Consider the following 15,778-nt stretch of genomic DNA (forward strand, 5'->3'; position numbering starts at 1 on the left):
TCATTTTTAGAAAGTCTTCGTGTGTATATCTGGGTAAGATTAAGTAATGAAATGTATACATGCACACACACATATATAAAAATCTATGTATATATAATTTGCAGAATGCGTTAAGCTTAGTCTAGTCTAATGGTATGCTGGTTAAAATACACTTCTGCAGAGTTTAATTCGTACAGTACCATGGAGGGGTTGAAACAGGGATATCTCGGAGTGAAATGCCTTCCTGAAACCTATTCATCCTTCAAACGAAACCCTGAAAAGCCTCAGGGTGTGTGATTGAGATTTTTATGTATATTTTTACAGTGCATACAAATAAAAGACCACTAAAAGCCGTGAAGATTTCCCCTCTGCCTCTATGCAGCAAAGGAGATCCTTCAAATACCTTTGTCCTTATGCTTTCTGATGTTCCCCAGTGATGATTTGACGATGTAGGTGCTGTGCCTACAACACATCCTTTTTTTTTTTTAAATGAATAAAAACATATTTAAGTCAGAGGCAGCTCTGGTGTGACTGCCGGCTTCTCCTCTTAGACAAATGCCGGACACTCCGGCCCAAATTTCATTTAACACTTGTAAGAGAGAAGCATTTTCTCAAGAGAGCAGCCTGGTGCAAGCCGGCGAGATCACTTCTTTTATCAAGAGCAGGCTAATAAAACTGCGGTGCGTGGAATTGGGGTCACAAGCAGGAAATAAAAAGGTTTCCTATCACGGGGCTTGGGGGGGGCGGTTTGTTGCTGATAAATGCTGCCTCGTGGCTGATGCCTGAACACTGGGCTTGCAGCTGCTCTGTCTCCTATTGATTTTTAACCGTGCCTATATTTACGGTCATCTGTAGGCGAAATAGCTGGAGTGGAGGATGCTGTAAGAGCAGCAATGGCTTTCACCAGTTGAAAACCAGACCACTGGTACCTAAAGTGCAGCCCAGCGATTTCTAGCCTCCCCTTCCATCCTGCGTGCGGGTGGTACCCTAGAGAAAAGGATCACTGCCCTGGCTAGCACGGGGTGATGCTGAAATGATTCATCCCATCCCAAAAGACCGAATACAAGAGGTGAAAGAGCAGGTGGCTGGCGAGTTTTGCAGGGAGAGGGACAAAGGAGCAGGGTAGGGGGTTAGTTAACCCGGGGACCTCGCGTGTCCCCTGTGGATTCCCGATGGCCAGAGCTTGCGCCAGGTGGCAGAGGGTGCCTGACCCACCTGCCGTGCCCTGCGCGGGGTGTCGCTGGCTGCTGCTGGAATGGAAGTACCCCCCCTCCCACGGGGCTGGGCGGTCGCAGAACCATCCAATTGCCCCAAATTCCAGTGCTGGGAGCCCTTTGCTTGCTGGGCTCTCAGCGGGGCTCCGTGGCAAAGGGGTCGCATCCCACGTGCCCACCCCTTCCCTGCCACCAGCCCAGCGTGGGGCACAGTGGGATGCTGCGGCATCATTGCTGATTGCTATCTCCTAGTAGGCTTTTTTTTTTTTTTTTTTTTTTGATTAAAAAAAAAAAGAGCGATTTCAGTCTACTTTTAAGCAAACCAGGAGCGTGCCAGCAGAGGTCTGCTGCGACGCGGCGTTCCTGCTGCTCCCTGGGATGGGAATGACGGGGACATTTGCACGCAGTTAATATGCACATAGTGCAGCTGCATCGCACATGCGTGGGCTCCATCCCTTACTCTTCCCCAGATCCTGGACGTAGATAAATTTTTCTAAACATGAAAGGCTTCCCATAAAGTTGTCTTTAAAATGATCAGAAGGAGAGGAAAAGCTTCCTGCAAACGGATCTATAGGGGAAATGCTTCTTTCTATCACGCCACTTTATTAACACATACATTAAAAAATTTATAACTGCTTATAGTAAATAAGCAACAGAATGTCTTTTGCACAACTGAGTTTTAAATGCTATTAAAATTAGGATTAATCAACTCTGGAGCATGTCACTAATACCATGTCAGTAATGCACTCTGCAATTAGAGATATTCAGAGTATTTTTAGGGCACAGCAAAAAAAAAATGCAGTCGAGGAGCCCAGCCAGCCGCAGACTGACTCAGCATGCTCGGATTTTCAGTATCCTTTTATCCAGAGAGCTTGTGCTTCATCGCAAAAGAGTCAAAGATTTGCGAGGTGGAGGAATAACTCAGCATGACGTCCTGCTGGAGCAGCTGGGCGTAGCAACGATGCCAATATAAATTCATTTTTATGGGCTAGACTTTTAATAATGATGCAGAAATAAAGGGAAATATAAAACATGAAGCTGGAAACCCCTCGATTCTCAGTGATCACAACGGTGCACTTCAGCAGAGGAATGTGGCCAGGAATATGCCATCATCAAAGCTATTCTCTAAAAGCAACCTATGAAGTGTTTAGGGTTTACAGGCTTCAAAAATCATTGCAAATTCCAGATTGCAAATCATTGCGAATTCCAGATCTTCTCTTTGTAAAAACTGTCACTAAGAAAATTAATTTTTAGGCCAGCAATAAAGTTTTGACAATTAAAAATCAGGAATAAATCATGCGTGCGGTCACTTTCGATAAAGGAAAATTTTATTGGTATTTTAAAAAATTCAGTGATTGATTGGTGCAAGGTGTAAATCCTTGTTTTGGAGCTCGCACTCACATCTAGAAGTGGCTTATTGGTGCGGAGCAGGATGTGACTTTGGGCTCCAGTGGCTGATGTGAAAAGGTTAAACCAGGGATCTCAAAATACAACCCAGCATTATGTTTCTCTCTAGCTAATTTGTTGGGCGCAAAGACAAAACCAGCCAAGTTGCTTGGGCTGAAACACTCATTGTGGGGAACAATTTCCACATCTGCCTGGTTTGCTCTTTATTTATTCAATTTTTTTTTGTTTTCTGATTTAGGCTCTTGGGTTTTCACTAATCATTGTGGTCTGTTTTCCATTTCCCAACCGAAGATGTCTCCTCTGTTGCAGGCATCGCTCAACAAGCTGATGGAGACCCTTGGCCAAGCAGAACCTTATTTTGTCAAGTGCATTCGATCCAATGCTGAAAAGGTAAATCCCGTCCCGTTAAATTGATGCTGCTAAAAATCATCTTGGAAATATTTTGTAAATTCATACAGGGGGTTAAAAAGAAAGCCCCAAATCGAGTTGGATTTAGAATATATTTGTGTATGAACAGTGGGAAGCATGGATGTTATCACTTGGCTGTTGCTCTTGATAAGGTGCGCTGGCTCTTCCTGTAATTGCAGAAGCACATATATGAAAAAATACATGGGCTTAATTTATATGAAAAATACAGTGTTTTTAATAAAAGAATTTGACTCCTTTGAAGCTCCTGCCACCTGTAACAGAGATTTACAGAGCCATGGTTTCACTTGTGCTGTTACTGAGCCCTAAAGCTTCTTTAAAATAAAGTTGCTGTGGGTAAAAGCGGATACTTTTAGAATAAGTTACATTATTCAAACTAACTCAGTGATGCATCATATTTCTTGCATTTGACTTTAAGCATTTGTCTAATGGGCTAAGGACCCTCGGTTTGAAACGAAGGTTGCAGTAGTGATGCTTTCTTGTGGATTAATCCTTCACAGTTTTACCCAGACATTTAAAGATGAAGCTTTGCGCCCAGGAATTTTATTTACTTGCTCACAATCTTACCCATTAGCTGTGCCCTTGGGAGGTCTTACTCAGTTCAGGGGCTCCAGAAAACCTTCTGTATAGATTTATATATCCAGTTAGCTGTTTGAAAGTCTCCATCTGATGGCTGCTTGGAAGCAAACAGGATTCAGCCCTGGTGGGATTAGTACAGCTCCTGAGGACCCGCGTTCTCTCCCTCCCCTCGCACTGTTGCTAACATGCATGTCATGCAGATGCGCTGAATCCACTCACCCATCTGCGCACTTAAAAGCTTCAGTTAAAGGAAATACTTGCTCATCGTTGGCCTGTCGTTCCCCTTCCAGCTGCCCCTGCGGTTCAGCGACAGCCTGGTGCTCCGGCAGCTGCGGTACACGGGGATGCTGGAGACCGTTCGCATTCGCCAGTCGGGCTACAGCTGCAAATACTCCTTTCAGGTGGAGTAAAACTTTTCCCATCTTTAGCCACTTCAGCGTCGTTACCGGAGTTGTCTGAACGCTGCTAGCTCTTTTTTTAACAAGGTGGTGAATTTATAGCTCATGCAACGCAGTGGATGTCAGGAGCTGATGTCTGGCGTAGAGCGGTCCTCTGCTGTGCTGCTGATTTCTAGCAAGCGGGTCTAGATCGAGGCGAAGGCTACAAGCCTCTCTGCAGATGTCGTGGGTTTTTGAACAAAAGCAGTATTTTTTTTTTTGTAACGTGGACTTCCTTTTTGCAAGAAAAGGCATCCAATTTGCACATGCTTTTCCGCACGTGTTTCAGAATCACCTGGGAACGGTGTTCGCCCCTCTGTGTCAGTGCTGGCTGCATCTCAACAGGAGGGTGATTGGCATCCTCTGAACCACTCAGGAGTTATCCAGCTTTTCCTGTTTTCTTCTTTTCCATGTGTTTGTCAGGTTTTGCACACATGTCAATCCTTTCATGCTTTGCTGGTAACAATTTGTTTTCTACTGACAGCTGCTTTGGGCCAGATGTCATGTCCTGCACAGCAGCTGTATAGAAAAGGAAAACTGCTCAATTCTTGTGGTTTGGGTTTTGTTTTTTTTTTTTGCCACGAGCATGAATCCCAACCTCACTTGAGAGGATCTCTCCTCTCGTAGCTCCTCCGCTCTTTGAGTCCTCACAGCAGTAACCAACGGAGCATCTCAGAAATCCTTTGTAGATGCTGGTAACCCCCTTCTGTGGCAGTCCTTGCTGAGGATTTGGAGCATTTTTTGCTCGAGATTACTCCAAGGATTCTGCAGAACATCTCCTCCTGCGCTGAGAGATGTTTGAACGTTGCTGGGTCCCTGCTTTGATGTGTTTCCCCTCAAAACACAAATGGTGGATGCAACTTGGCGTTCCCCACTCCATAAAATGCTATCTGTCCTTCTACTCACTCAATAGATGCCATTTCATGTGGCCAGTAGAGCAAAACCATTATTTATGGGAGAAAGGGACACAGCAGGACCCACCTAACCAAATCTTGATGTTTCTTTTTTTTCCTTCTCAGGATTTTGTGAACCATTTCCATGTGCTTCTGCCTCAAGGAATCAGCCCGTCTAAGCACAATATCCATGATTTCTTCCGTAAAATAAAACTCGATCCAGACAATTACCAAGTTGGAAGAACAATGGTAAATGTTTATCCTCAGCTCAAACTTACATTTAAGATGCAGATATAACATTTGCCTGCATTTCTGTAATGATAAATTCACATTTTTAAATATGCTTTTAATTAATGAAACTATTTTTCTTCAGTTTGCCAGAAGCCAATGGCTTAAAAGAAGTTTTTAATGTCGTTAACACAAAACAGTAAGGAACATCGTTGTTTTGTGTTAACCAAGTCACAGGTCTGATTGTAATGAGGCAGCCTTCAAAATAACTCTGTCTGTGTGTAGACACAGCTTGATATGATAGCTACCATTTTGCCTCCCCTGAAGGAAAAGCAGAGGCTCTGTAATTCAGAGCTCAGACAGCCACAGGCTGTAGATGAAACTGCAGAAACCTGTTAGAGGCAGCTTAACCAAAATCGGCTGCTGAACTTTCTTCTGGCCATCCAGGACACAGAAACCAGAAGGATTAAATCATTTGTCTTGTGGTCTCGGAAACTTTCCGTGCTAGTGTTTTTGGGGGGTTTTTTTGGCCAGGTTTTCATGAAGGAACGGGAGCGGCAGCTTCTGCAGGACCTGCTCCATCAGGAGGTGCTGCGCCGGATCACGCTGCTGCAGCGCTGGTTCCGCAGCATGCTCTGCAGGAGGCAGTTCCTGAGCTTAAGGCAAGCTGCAGTGATCATACAGGTAGGTGATGGTGCCTGATTTCATTGCAAATTACAATCCACGAATCCTCCAGATACAGCTGATGGGTAAAAATCAGGTTCCCTCTCCGAGGGGGGAGCTTACAATCAGGATTTGACTCCTGTTGCCATGAGAAGGTGGGAACGGGGGAGACCGAGCTGGAAAGGTTGCGTAAAGGCAGGTGCTCTCCCATCCCCACACAACACCTACTGTAAGGAACTGCCTGCTGTGTTCGCAGAGATTTTGGCGCAGTTACCAGAGCCAAAAGCAAGGCAAACCATCCCCGGACCCTCTTGTCCTTGGCAAAGCTGCTGTCGTTCTCCAGACCCACTGGCGTGGCTTCGTGGAGAGGCGGAGGTTCCTGCAGATGCAGCTGGCAGCCCATCTCATCCAGAGCTGCTGGCGGGAGTACGCCAAGCGGCGGCACGACGCGGCCACCAGCATCCAGGCAGCCTGGAGAGGACACCGTGCAAAGCAGTCGTACACAGCCGGCAGGAACAAAGTCATCTGCTTGCAGGCGGCGTGCAGAGGATATTTAGCACGACAAAGGTAATGCCGTCGGCCTCAGTTCAAGAAGAGAGTATTTCCTGACGGTGCTCATTGGGAAGGGAGGTAGTTGCTGTGAATTCAAGCACTGCTCAGACTACAGTGACTTACCGAGGATGGTGTCCCTTCGTAGGATCCCTGACCCTGTCCCGACCTGCCCTGATCCTTCGTTTGTCCATGCTTTCTAACAAAGGAGTTTATTTAGCCGCACGTCCTACTCTTAGAATAAGCTGAGCCTATTTCAGGTTAGAGCACGTAGGCAGTGGAAAGCTGAGGCCATAAATACTCGCAAGGTGTTTTTTTCCCTTGGCAGCAGCACCAGTTTAAGTAGCCTATTTTTAGCTCAGATTGCCTCACCGATCTGGTTGTTGCGCTGTCTTGCAGGGACAGGAGATACTGGAGCCAGCCGCTGCGAAGGGGAGAGGGTTTCCAGCCATGCCTTGGCTTGCTGGCCGTGGGGCAGGTCTTGGTTTATTCTCCAGAGGCACTGCCTGCAAGTTGTGGAGCACCCTTGTGTAGGGTGGAAGATTTGGGAGCCGCAAAGAGCTCTTGGCGCGGGGCTCGAGTCCCTGCTAGCTGTACCAGAGGCAACCCAGGCAGGACGGTGAAGATGGAGAAGCCAAGGGGGTGCAATGGGTTAAACTTTTCTGGCTCTGTCAGCTTACAAACGAGCTAGACCAGGGATGGAGGCTGGAGCTGCTGCTGTCAGCACGAGAGGAGCTTTCAGGTGCGTTGGGGCAGTCCTTGAGTAGGAGAGATGGCCTAAGAGGAGAAGGTTGAAAACTGAATGTGCGCTCGCGTTGCCTTGCACCAGATGTGCAGGGAGGGTTGCTTGAGGTGCCAACAGCAGTGAGGTGATGATGGTGGTGATGATAAGATGCCCCCCGTACAGTGCCTTGAAGGGACATGAGTGAGCACGGGGGTACAATGTGCTGTTTTTCTGCTTTCTTGCAGGTTTAGAGCTTTGAAAGAGCAGCGATTGAAAGAGTCGCAGCTGAAGAACGGTCTGTCAGTTAAAGAGGACGGACTGGAGGCAGATGTTGCTTTGGAAATTAGGGGCTCTGACCCATCAAAGTGGGAGGACAGCTCATTTGAAGAACGCGTGAGAGCTATAGAGGAACATAAATCACTGATGGAGAATAATCGGGTGAATCACGTGGACCCAGTGGGTACTTCTGAGAATTTATTGTACAAAAGGCACGAGAGAGCCAGTAGCCAGAGTGGGATGGACACCGAAGAGGAGGTAGTTGTGAGAGAGAGACCCAAGTCGCTGGAGGATCTCAACCAGAAAAAAGTGGTTCGTGCAAAAAGAGAAAGTCGCAGGATGCGTGAACTGGAACAGGCAAAGTTTAGCTTGGAGCTGCTCAAGGTCCGGTCCACTGGTGGGCTGTCACCTTCAGAAGAGCGGCGGTGGTCCACGGAGCTTGTATCTGAGGCGCTTCATTCCCCTCAGGGAACCCCAGAGAGTGAAAGCTCTCAAGGGAGCTTTGAGATGTTAAGCTGTGAAGATACCCCGAGTAATAAAGTCGTTTCCGTAGTTTTAGATGAGCAGGATGCGCAGTCACTTTCCGCTGATTCTTCGCCTAGCAGTCCCCAGGCTCATCTGCAGAAGTCTTTCTGTTCAACAGATGTGAACAGCAATTTACCCACTTGCAAAAGGATGCCTGCCGACTTGGAGCTACCTGATAACCTCACCGTGAAGGAGCGTGTGCTCTGTGACCCCCAGAATGTTACATACAAGGCGCATCCGAGAGAAACCTTCCTTTCCAGCAACCTACCTACTTTCTACGTTCCACCGCAAGACAACGTGAAGGTGAAGCTGGTGGAGAATAACCTGAGGAACAAAGCACTGGAAAGAGAGGAGAGGACAGTTACGTTCTCTGAGGTCAGGAAGGACTCTGAGTCAGACCAGGGCAGAGCCTTGGGAGGGGAGGAAGAGAAGTCCACTACCAAGAGAGAGGAACGTGGGACAGCAACTGCGACACAGGCCCATTCTCCAGACTCTGTTATCAAGAGGCTAGAAAAGCTCAACGTGGAGAAGGAGGAACGGCAAAAGCAGCTTCAGCTGCAAAACGAGAGGGAGATGATGGAGCAGATCCGTCAGCAGAAGGAAATTCTAGAGAGACAACGCAAAGCCTTTGAGCAGCAAGGGAGGGTGGAGGCGTTGCAGAGGGCTGAGCAGAGCAGAATGAAGGATGCCTCTGTCAAGCCAACCAAAAAAGCAGACAGCCGGCCTCAGTCGGTCCTCATCCTGCACCCCCAGAGCAGAGGGGAGCATGGCCCCACCACAGGTGTGACTCCAACCTCATCGGTTGACATTAAAGGTCTCACCGTTGGGACCAGGGGGAGCTCTCCAGCCCACAGCGCCCCAAAAGACAGACCTGTCAGCATGTTCATGGAGCGAAGAGAAGGTCAATTGGGATTGGCGCTAGAACCCCGATGCCATTCCAGACCAGCTCTGGACCCCAGGGACCTCCCGGGCAGCCACTTCTCGAGAACCGAGCGCCTCCGGCAACCCCGAATGTCCAACCAGGCCACCGAGGAGACGAGGGCAAGCGCTGTGTTCTTCACGCCGAAAGACAATCCCTTCGGCCTCCAGTGAGTAAAAAGATGGTGTGCTTTCTCCCAAGGCTTTTCACAATTGCTCTGTAGGCTTTGTACAAATGGTCCAGAATGTTTTGGTTTTTTTTCCGGAGACTGTACAAACCCCCTAAGCGACACAAAGATGGATTTCTTGAACTTCTAGCAATGACTGGGCAGAGATCAGAGGAAAAGCAAAAAGAACTGTAAATATGATTTCTCAGTCTCTTATGTGATAGTCAATATGTAAGTCAGAGGAGATAATCATGGACCTTAGCAGGTGAAGGGAGTTAATAGAAGGAGGATCGACACTGCTTTCATTTACCCTAGTTGAACAGTGAGAGGAGTTTATATCTCAATGTAAAGGATGAAGAAAAAGTTCTTAGGATCTTTAGGTGGTCAGAGTAGCAATGACTAGATAAGGCAGAAAATACCAGGATTTTTCTTGTTAACTCTATTATTAACACAGCCAGCAAAGACATCCGGACAGTCCTACCACTGCAGATGGGAAAACAGCAACTGTCCTGAAGGAATTTAGGATGCAAATGCACTTTTGACAGTGTATCCCTTACCTATATAATTACATGTGTAATGGGCTTAGCAGCCATTCAGCAACATTGCATTACTTAAATGATGGGCTGCTCCAGCACAGAGTCTAGAGATGGCAGCAAGATCTTGGGACAACATTTGCTCCCACTCTACTGTGTTGCTTAAGCTGCCTTGCCTAATTTTGGAGAGGTTTTGGCCATTTAACTCAAAAATGACATAACTCCTTCCCCCTCTTCCCCCCCCCAAAATTCTGCTGCACCCTTGCCAAGACAAAAGCTACTGGTGAATGTTTGCTGTTGATAACTCAAGGTACCTCCAAGTGTGGTAGTCTTGTGGTTTACATGACATTGTGATGGGAGATTCCTGCTTAATTTGTGCAGGTTCTGAAACTAAGTCCAGACACATGTAATGGGGAAAAGGAGCAGTCCATAAAAAAGCAGCCCTTTGGCCTCCCAATAGAGCCAGCGGCACCCCTCATGCGTGGGCATAGTGAGGGTTTTGTTTGGAAGTGATGGTAGAGAGTGAGCTGAGCAAAAAGCAACTTAAGCGGGTGTATTTTTTAATGCTATGTTAGATTCAAAGCGAGGATGCTCTCCTTCTGAACCAATTCATATGAAAATCTGCAGGAGGTGCTGGAGAATTGGTTTGGAAGTGGGTGTTTGAGAATAGTCTTCCCTCAAAAAAGTTTCTTTCCGTTTCTTTTCCCGATTCATGCACAGAGCAAGCAACATGGGGTGGGAGGGGGGCAATTCCTGTATTTTAGTATTTTACTTTTTATTCTGCAACAGAACAATCACATTTGAGAATCCAGAAGTGAAAAGGTGCCATCCGTAACCACTGTGCTGAGTGAGGTTGGCAGGCAGAACTTGGTATTTTCTTGTCCTTTGGTATTAACTCAAATCCTGAAGAATTCAAAGCAATTCCAAAGCCCCGTAACCTCAAGCTTGCAATTTGGTCTTGTTTGCTTGGGCTGTGCACTTGTATGTTCTTGAGAGCTGGGCTGGCGCAGTGGGAAGGCTTTTAGGAGGAGATGAAACATCTCTGTTCTGTTGTGTTTCAGCAGAGAAGCAAATCATCAATGCCTTTCCAAGGGTGAACTAGCTAGGAAGCCGTTTAAGATGCCAGGGTCTGGCAGAGGAGAGGTAAGTTGTAGCTTGCTTATTTTCTCTTTTAATTGAACAGGGGGATAAAAACAAAACAACTTATTCTGCCAGTTTTCCCTCAAAAGGTTCAAAGAAGTGAACTGTAAAGCACAAGGGCTCCTAGACATAGGGAAGGGGGATATCACATACAGCAACCTTCACACCTTCTTTTAAAAATAAAAAGGCCCCATAACATTAATTTGTAGCAGCTCTGGACAAAAAGGATCTTGCGGGCCTGATGGCAAACACTATCCATCACAGTCTTGTCTTGGTTTGGTTCAATACACCTTTGAGTAACATCCATGGTTGTCCATTTTCACTGTGCTGTCTTGGTTTTTGTTTTTCTCGGTCCTTTTTTTTTGCGTTAGATATAATATTGTGTCCCCTCCATGGAGTGCAGTTTCACTCAGAGGTGTCTTAAGGCTGTACTTGAGCTACACTATGATGCCAAACATCAGTAGAATCTCCTTTTTATTTAAAAAAAAACTTTGTTTGTTTGTTTGTTTTGTTTTATCATTTGGTCAAGCAGGTTCCCAGACCGACCCATAAAAAGAAAGCCCGCATGGCGCGGACGCGCTCCGATTTCTTGACTAGAGGTACTTTTGCTGATGGGGAGGGGGATACGGAGGAAGATGATTACGATGGCAATTTTGAGTTCCTTCTCTCCTCTGACCAACCTCCTCATCCCGAGGCGGTGCCTGCAGCCCGGCTGGGGCAGGCCTGTTACAGTGACTCCGAAATGGTAATTTTTTCCAATGTGGTGGGGGAAATAGAACAAGGGAGCAAGCGGAGCTGCGGGAGCCTTTCTTTGCTAACCTTAGCTGCACTGACCCCTCCACTGCTTCTTCTCCCGCTTCCAAGGATGCTGTAGATGGGTGAACTCAGCGAACACAGCAGAAATGGATGCGAGATGGGCAAATCGTTTGTATTTCTTGGCCGTGGGGATGTTTTCTGGCTTGAGTCAATATCAGCTATGGTTTCCATAGCTTTTCTGGAGCGCTACAACTTGTATTGCACAGCTACATCATTTTTTTTGGTTTTTAAACCTGACTAGCAAATTCCCCCCTAGGACCCTTTTGCTCTAAAATGATCTACACACATCCATAGAAAAGGTTGAAGTAAACCTTGTCCAAAAAGCAAGAGGCAACAAAGAAAATGGTATAAATCTTGCACCTCCTATTAGTTTTCATTTTGCACCCTTAGATACAGTATCTGATAATTACTTAGTCCTCGATTATCAGAACAATGCTGGCACATGGAATCTTAGAGAAACCAAAACCATGTAAATTGGACAATAAAAATATAGTGAGAGTGAAATATTGGTTTGGTTTTGTTTTGTTTTGTTTTTTTTTAAAAATGGAAACAACCTTAGTGGCTTTTTCAAGCACAGTAACTGGTGTCCCTTGGCAGGTCCACAGGCTGCTGCACCATGCTACGTGAGCCTGTGCTGCAGAGCATTTGCATCTCAGGCTTAATCTCCCACCTGGATAAGCTGCTTTTGGAAAATCACAAACCAAGAGGTTTCAGGAGGGAAGAGGCCAGTGGCTTCCAAACCGATCATATTTTTTTCCTGAGGTGGTAGGAGGCGTTCCTGCAGAAGTGTGGATAAGCACCAGGAATTGTCTCCTGCGTAGGAGCTCAGGTGGAGCACTGGATAGAGCTGCCTCGCCCCTCTGCTCCAGCTACAGTCCTGGATGTGGAGCTGAGTATAAAACCGAAGAAAAGTATGAAAACTGAAGTCAGTGATTTATTTTGTGCTACAGCATTGCTGTGGGTCCGGCAAACATCTCGTGCAATCCTAAAATCTGCTTTTCCAAGAAAGGCAGATAGCCAAGGAGAGCTTTTCGTGACTTTTCTGTTAGCAGCTTATTTATAAAGGATAAATTTTTCCCAGGACAATTTCCTCACTGGGCAAGGGCAAAGATTTACAAATTCCATTAATTTTCAAGGTTGCTCTTGCTAAATTTCCAGGGGTTTTAAGCCAGGAGTACTCGAAACATTATTGAAAGAAACAGCTCTATGAACTGAGATCGCTTGGCTACATCTTCACGCATCTCCCTCCTTGTAGGTCAGAAAAGGGAGAATTTTGTGTAGTAAAATGTAGCATTTTTACATAGCTTGGAGAGGGGCTGCGCCACACCTGGCGTGCCATGCTGTGTTCCTGGAGGCTACCCTCTTTACAAAGGGTTAGGGGTTTTTTTAGCCATAGAAATCTTTCCCGCTGGGATGTGAAAGGTGCTGGGCTGGTTTTTGGCAAGCTCCATCCTTGGGAGGGACCTGGCTCATTCCACTCTTTAGAAACTCTCCTTGGGACTCTGCTCACCTGGTTTAACAGCTCTCACCGCATGCGAGTAATAGTAGGCGCCGACTGTCTCTCGTCTCTCCTGCATCCCTCTTCCCCTCTGCTCTCCATCACTAGCTCTAACTGGTGGTCACCACTTTCACCCCTTGTGCGACTGAGTCCTGCTTTCTAGTAAACACCACCCATGAAGTCGTGTGCTCAGCCATACCCTGTGTCTGTATGTCCTGACAACACGTACAGTGTTTCCATCTGTGTTCCATGTTGCAGGTTTGGGACCAGCCCTTTGGCTTGTGGCTTTTCTGGGTCAGGATTGCCACAAGTAGCAAAATTTAGGGACTGCTTATCCATATTTATTAGCAGAGCCCGGGTTGGGTGTTGCAGCCTATGATAGAGCAATACTGGTGCATGTTGGTTTGGGTACAATCTCAAGTAGGTTGATGTCTATGTAGACACATCCGTCGTGTCTTGTGATGTTCACATGAAGATGCGTCAGGCAGCCGCCATGTGTGAGATGGGTTCAGTGCTAGTGAATAACTTATTCATACTGCTCCTGCCCCCAGCTATGACTTTCCAAAAAAGCCTCTTTTAATGTGCTGCTCAGTGGCCAAGGGCTGCTGAACAGATGAAAGAGAGATCATGTGAGACCTTGTGAAGTTGGGCATGTGATGGCTCACCAGCTGCACTGGTGTGAACATTCCTGTTCTGCCCATTGGTTTCTTGACTGTCAAATCAATGATTGTGTATCACCAGCTGGTAAGTAGAAGTCCAGCAGAAGACGATGCTTCTGACCCAAGCCTGGTGTATCCTAGAGCAGCAAAGACCAAGAGCAACTTCAGCCAGAGCTGAAACCCAGGGTGCACCAGTATATAAGGTGCTGAAGGTACAGTTGATTCCAAGGTGCCTTTAAGGCTAAAAGGCTTCCTGACAAGACCAAGCCTTCAAAGATTGCTTGATTTTTTTGGCTAGTGAATAGCTGAGGAGCAGGCTACCTTGTGGTGAGACAAGTACGAGTGGGAGGAATAGCTCCTGGTTGTGGTCAGCATATATTAACACCCGTTTTGTTTTGGACCTAAGCCTGGAAAGCTTTCCTGCAGCAGATAAATGGAATGGCTTGGTTAGAGAAACCACACGAGAAATACCTTCTGAATATATCCTCCTTCAGTAAAGGCTCTTAGACAGAGAGGCCTGGATAACGAAGCAGTTATTTTGCTCTAACATCCATACTAAAACCACAAATTGGCAAACATCAGTCCAAGTATCAGTCACCAGCTGATTCCAAGCACGCCTGAAGAGCCAGTGATGAAAGATCTCTTGTCTTAAGCCATTCAGAGGGAGCATTGCACTTCAGGAAGCTCTTCAATGCAGCATATAGCACTGCTGCCTGCTGGGCCATGGTTATCTCTTGCTAGCACGGGTGGGTGAAACACAGGAAAAACATTTGGTCCCCTCTTCATCCAAGAGACAACTCCAGACCCCCAGCTATTGCCATTTGCCCACATGTGATGCTTTGTGTTGTTCCCTGGCAGGGGATTTTCGGGTATAGAGGCTTGTCTTGACATCTGAGGTTTCCCATCCAGACTAGGACCTTCCCATTTGGAGCTTCTTGGAGGAGTCCCTCAAGCAGAAGGATCTCATGCCAAAAATGCCTTTTAGTCCTTACTTTCAGAAGCTGGAGAGGTTGCTGTGATAGCAGAGGAAACGCTGAACGATAGTAGGTCAAGAATTGGGGCAGAGCAGAGAGAGGTGGCGTTAGCAATGGTAGAAAATCCTTCCAGTTTTGTCTAAAAAGTGCGTTACAGATGGTTTTGACTCAGTCTTCTGCATGAGCCAGGGGTTTCGCTTGCCTTGCTCTACTCCAAAATCTGTACGCTAGATCTGATTGTGCAGTAGATATGATATATATTTTAAAAATAAAATGTACGTGGTGTCCTATAGAGCAACCTCTGCATTGCTCAGGCGACCCCCTTGGCCTGCCTGCCGTGGTCAGCACAAAGCAGTGTGCTTTGAATGTCTCTGAAATAGAAAAAAAGGGAGTAAATGCCCCCACAGAATACTTTAAAAAAACACAAAAAAAAACCCCAACAACAACAAAACCCAACACAAATGACTGAAAGTGATTAAAAGGTTGAAATTACTCAGGAACAAAAATATATCATGGGGCAAGTATTTTATTAGGTCATTTCTAAAAGGAAGTAGTAAGTTTGGGCTGGAAGGAATCACTTTTATGGGTTTTGAGGTTGTTTTTTTCTCCCCGTATCCATCTGCAATTTGTGTGATCATCATCGAAATTTAAGAGTGACAAGAACAAGAAACCCCTTGATGGTTTAGGCAGTTTCTGTCTTTCCCAGTGGCCATTTTGCCTTATGTGCTGCCATCTCCTGGCCGGTGGAGAGGTTAGCCCAGGGGTGACAAAGCAGTGAATATGGTAAATGTGACTCCCCTGCAGCCCATATTTTATACAATTTTATTTGAAATATTTTTAATAGAACAAAAATAATGGCTTACAAGCACTGTGCATTCAGCTGAGACATTTAGGTGATGGGAAGGCTACAGGAACCATTTGACTTTCATCTCCCAAATCTTTTCATCCAACCTGATTCCCTGCTTTCGTCATGCCAAAAGTCTCTTCTCCAGGAGCCCAACTCTGAAATCACAGCTGCTGTGGGGAAAAAAAGGACAAAAATTGCTATTTTATTTCAAATACAGCAAGACTATTTCTGGGCTATTTCATGGAATTACCTTAGGTTGAATTATTGCAATTTCATTTCACCCTTAAAAATTATTCCAGGGTGTTTTAAATGGTGGCAAAAGCAGA

The 15,778-nt window shown here is 46.2% G+C and overlaps 1 protein-coding gene across 9 annotated transcripts in view; it reads left to right on the top strand.

The window, feature by feature from the left end:
* MYO9A (myosin IXA) overlaps positions 1-15,778 on the top strand; it is a 189,781-nt gene that overhangs the window by 156,105 nt on the left and 17,898 nt on the right. For 4 of the 9 annotated variants that reach the window (XM_042803885.1, XM_042803893.1, XM_042803892.1 and 1 more), the window contains 8 exons: positions 2,910-2,990; positions 3,896-4,006; positions 5,062-5,184; positions 5,698-5,847; positions 6,083-6,393; positions 7,345-8,988; positions 10,580-10,661; positions 11,188-11,403. In XM_042803885.1, coding sequence (XP_042659819.1) covers positions 2,910-2,990; positions 3,896-4,006; positions 5,062-5,184; positions 5,698-5,847; positions 6,083-6,393; positions 7,345-8,988; positions 10,580-10,661; positions 11,188-11,403 — 2,718 coding nt within the window. The remainder of the gene's footprint in view (positions 1-2,909; positions 2,991-3,895; positions 4,007-5,061; positions 5,185-5,697; positions 5,848-6,082; positions 6,394-7,344; positions 8,989-10,579; positions 10,662-11,187; positions 11,404-15,778) is intronic. The other 5 variants (XM_042803886.1, XM_042803887.1, XM_042803890.1 and 2 more) reach the window with 5 other exon arrangements.

Source organism: Tyto alba, unplaced genomic scaffold, assembly GCF_018691265.1.
Source record: "Tyto alba isolate M040663 unplaced genomic scaffold, T.alba_DEE_v4.0 Super-Scaffold_41, whole genome shotgun sequence".
Classification (NCBI taxonomy): Eukaryota; Metazoa; Chordata; class Aves; order Strigiformes; family Tytonidae; genus Tyto; species Tyto alba.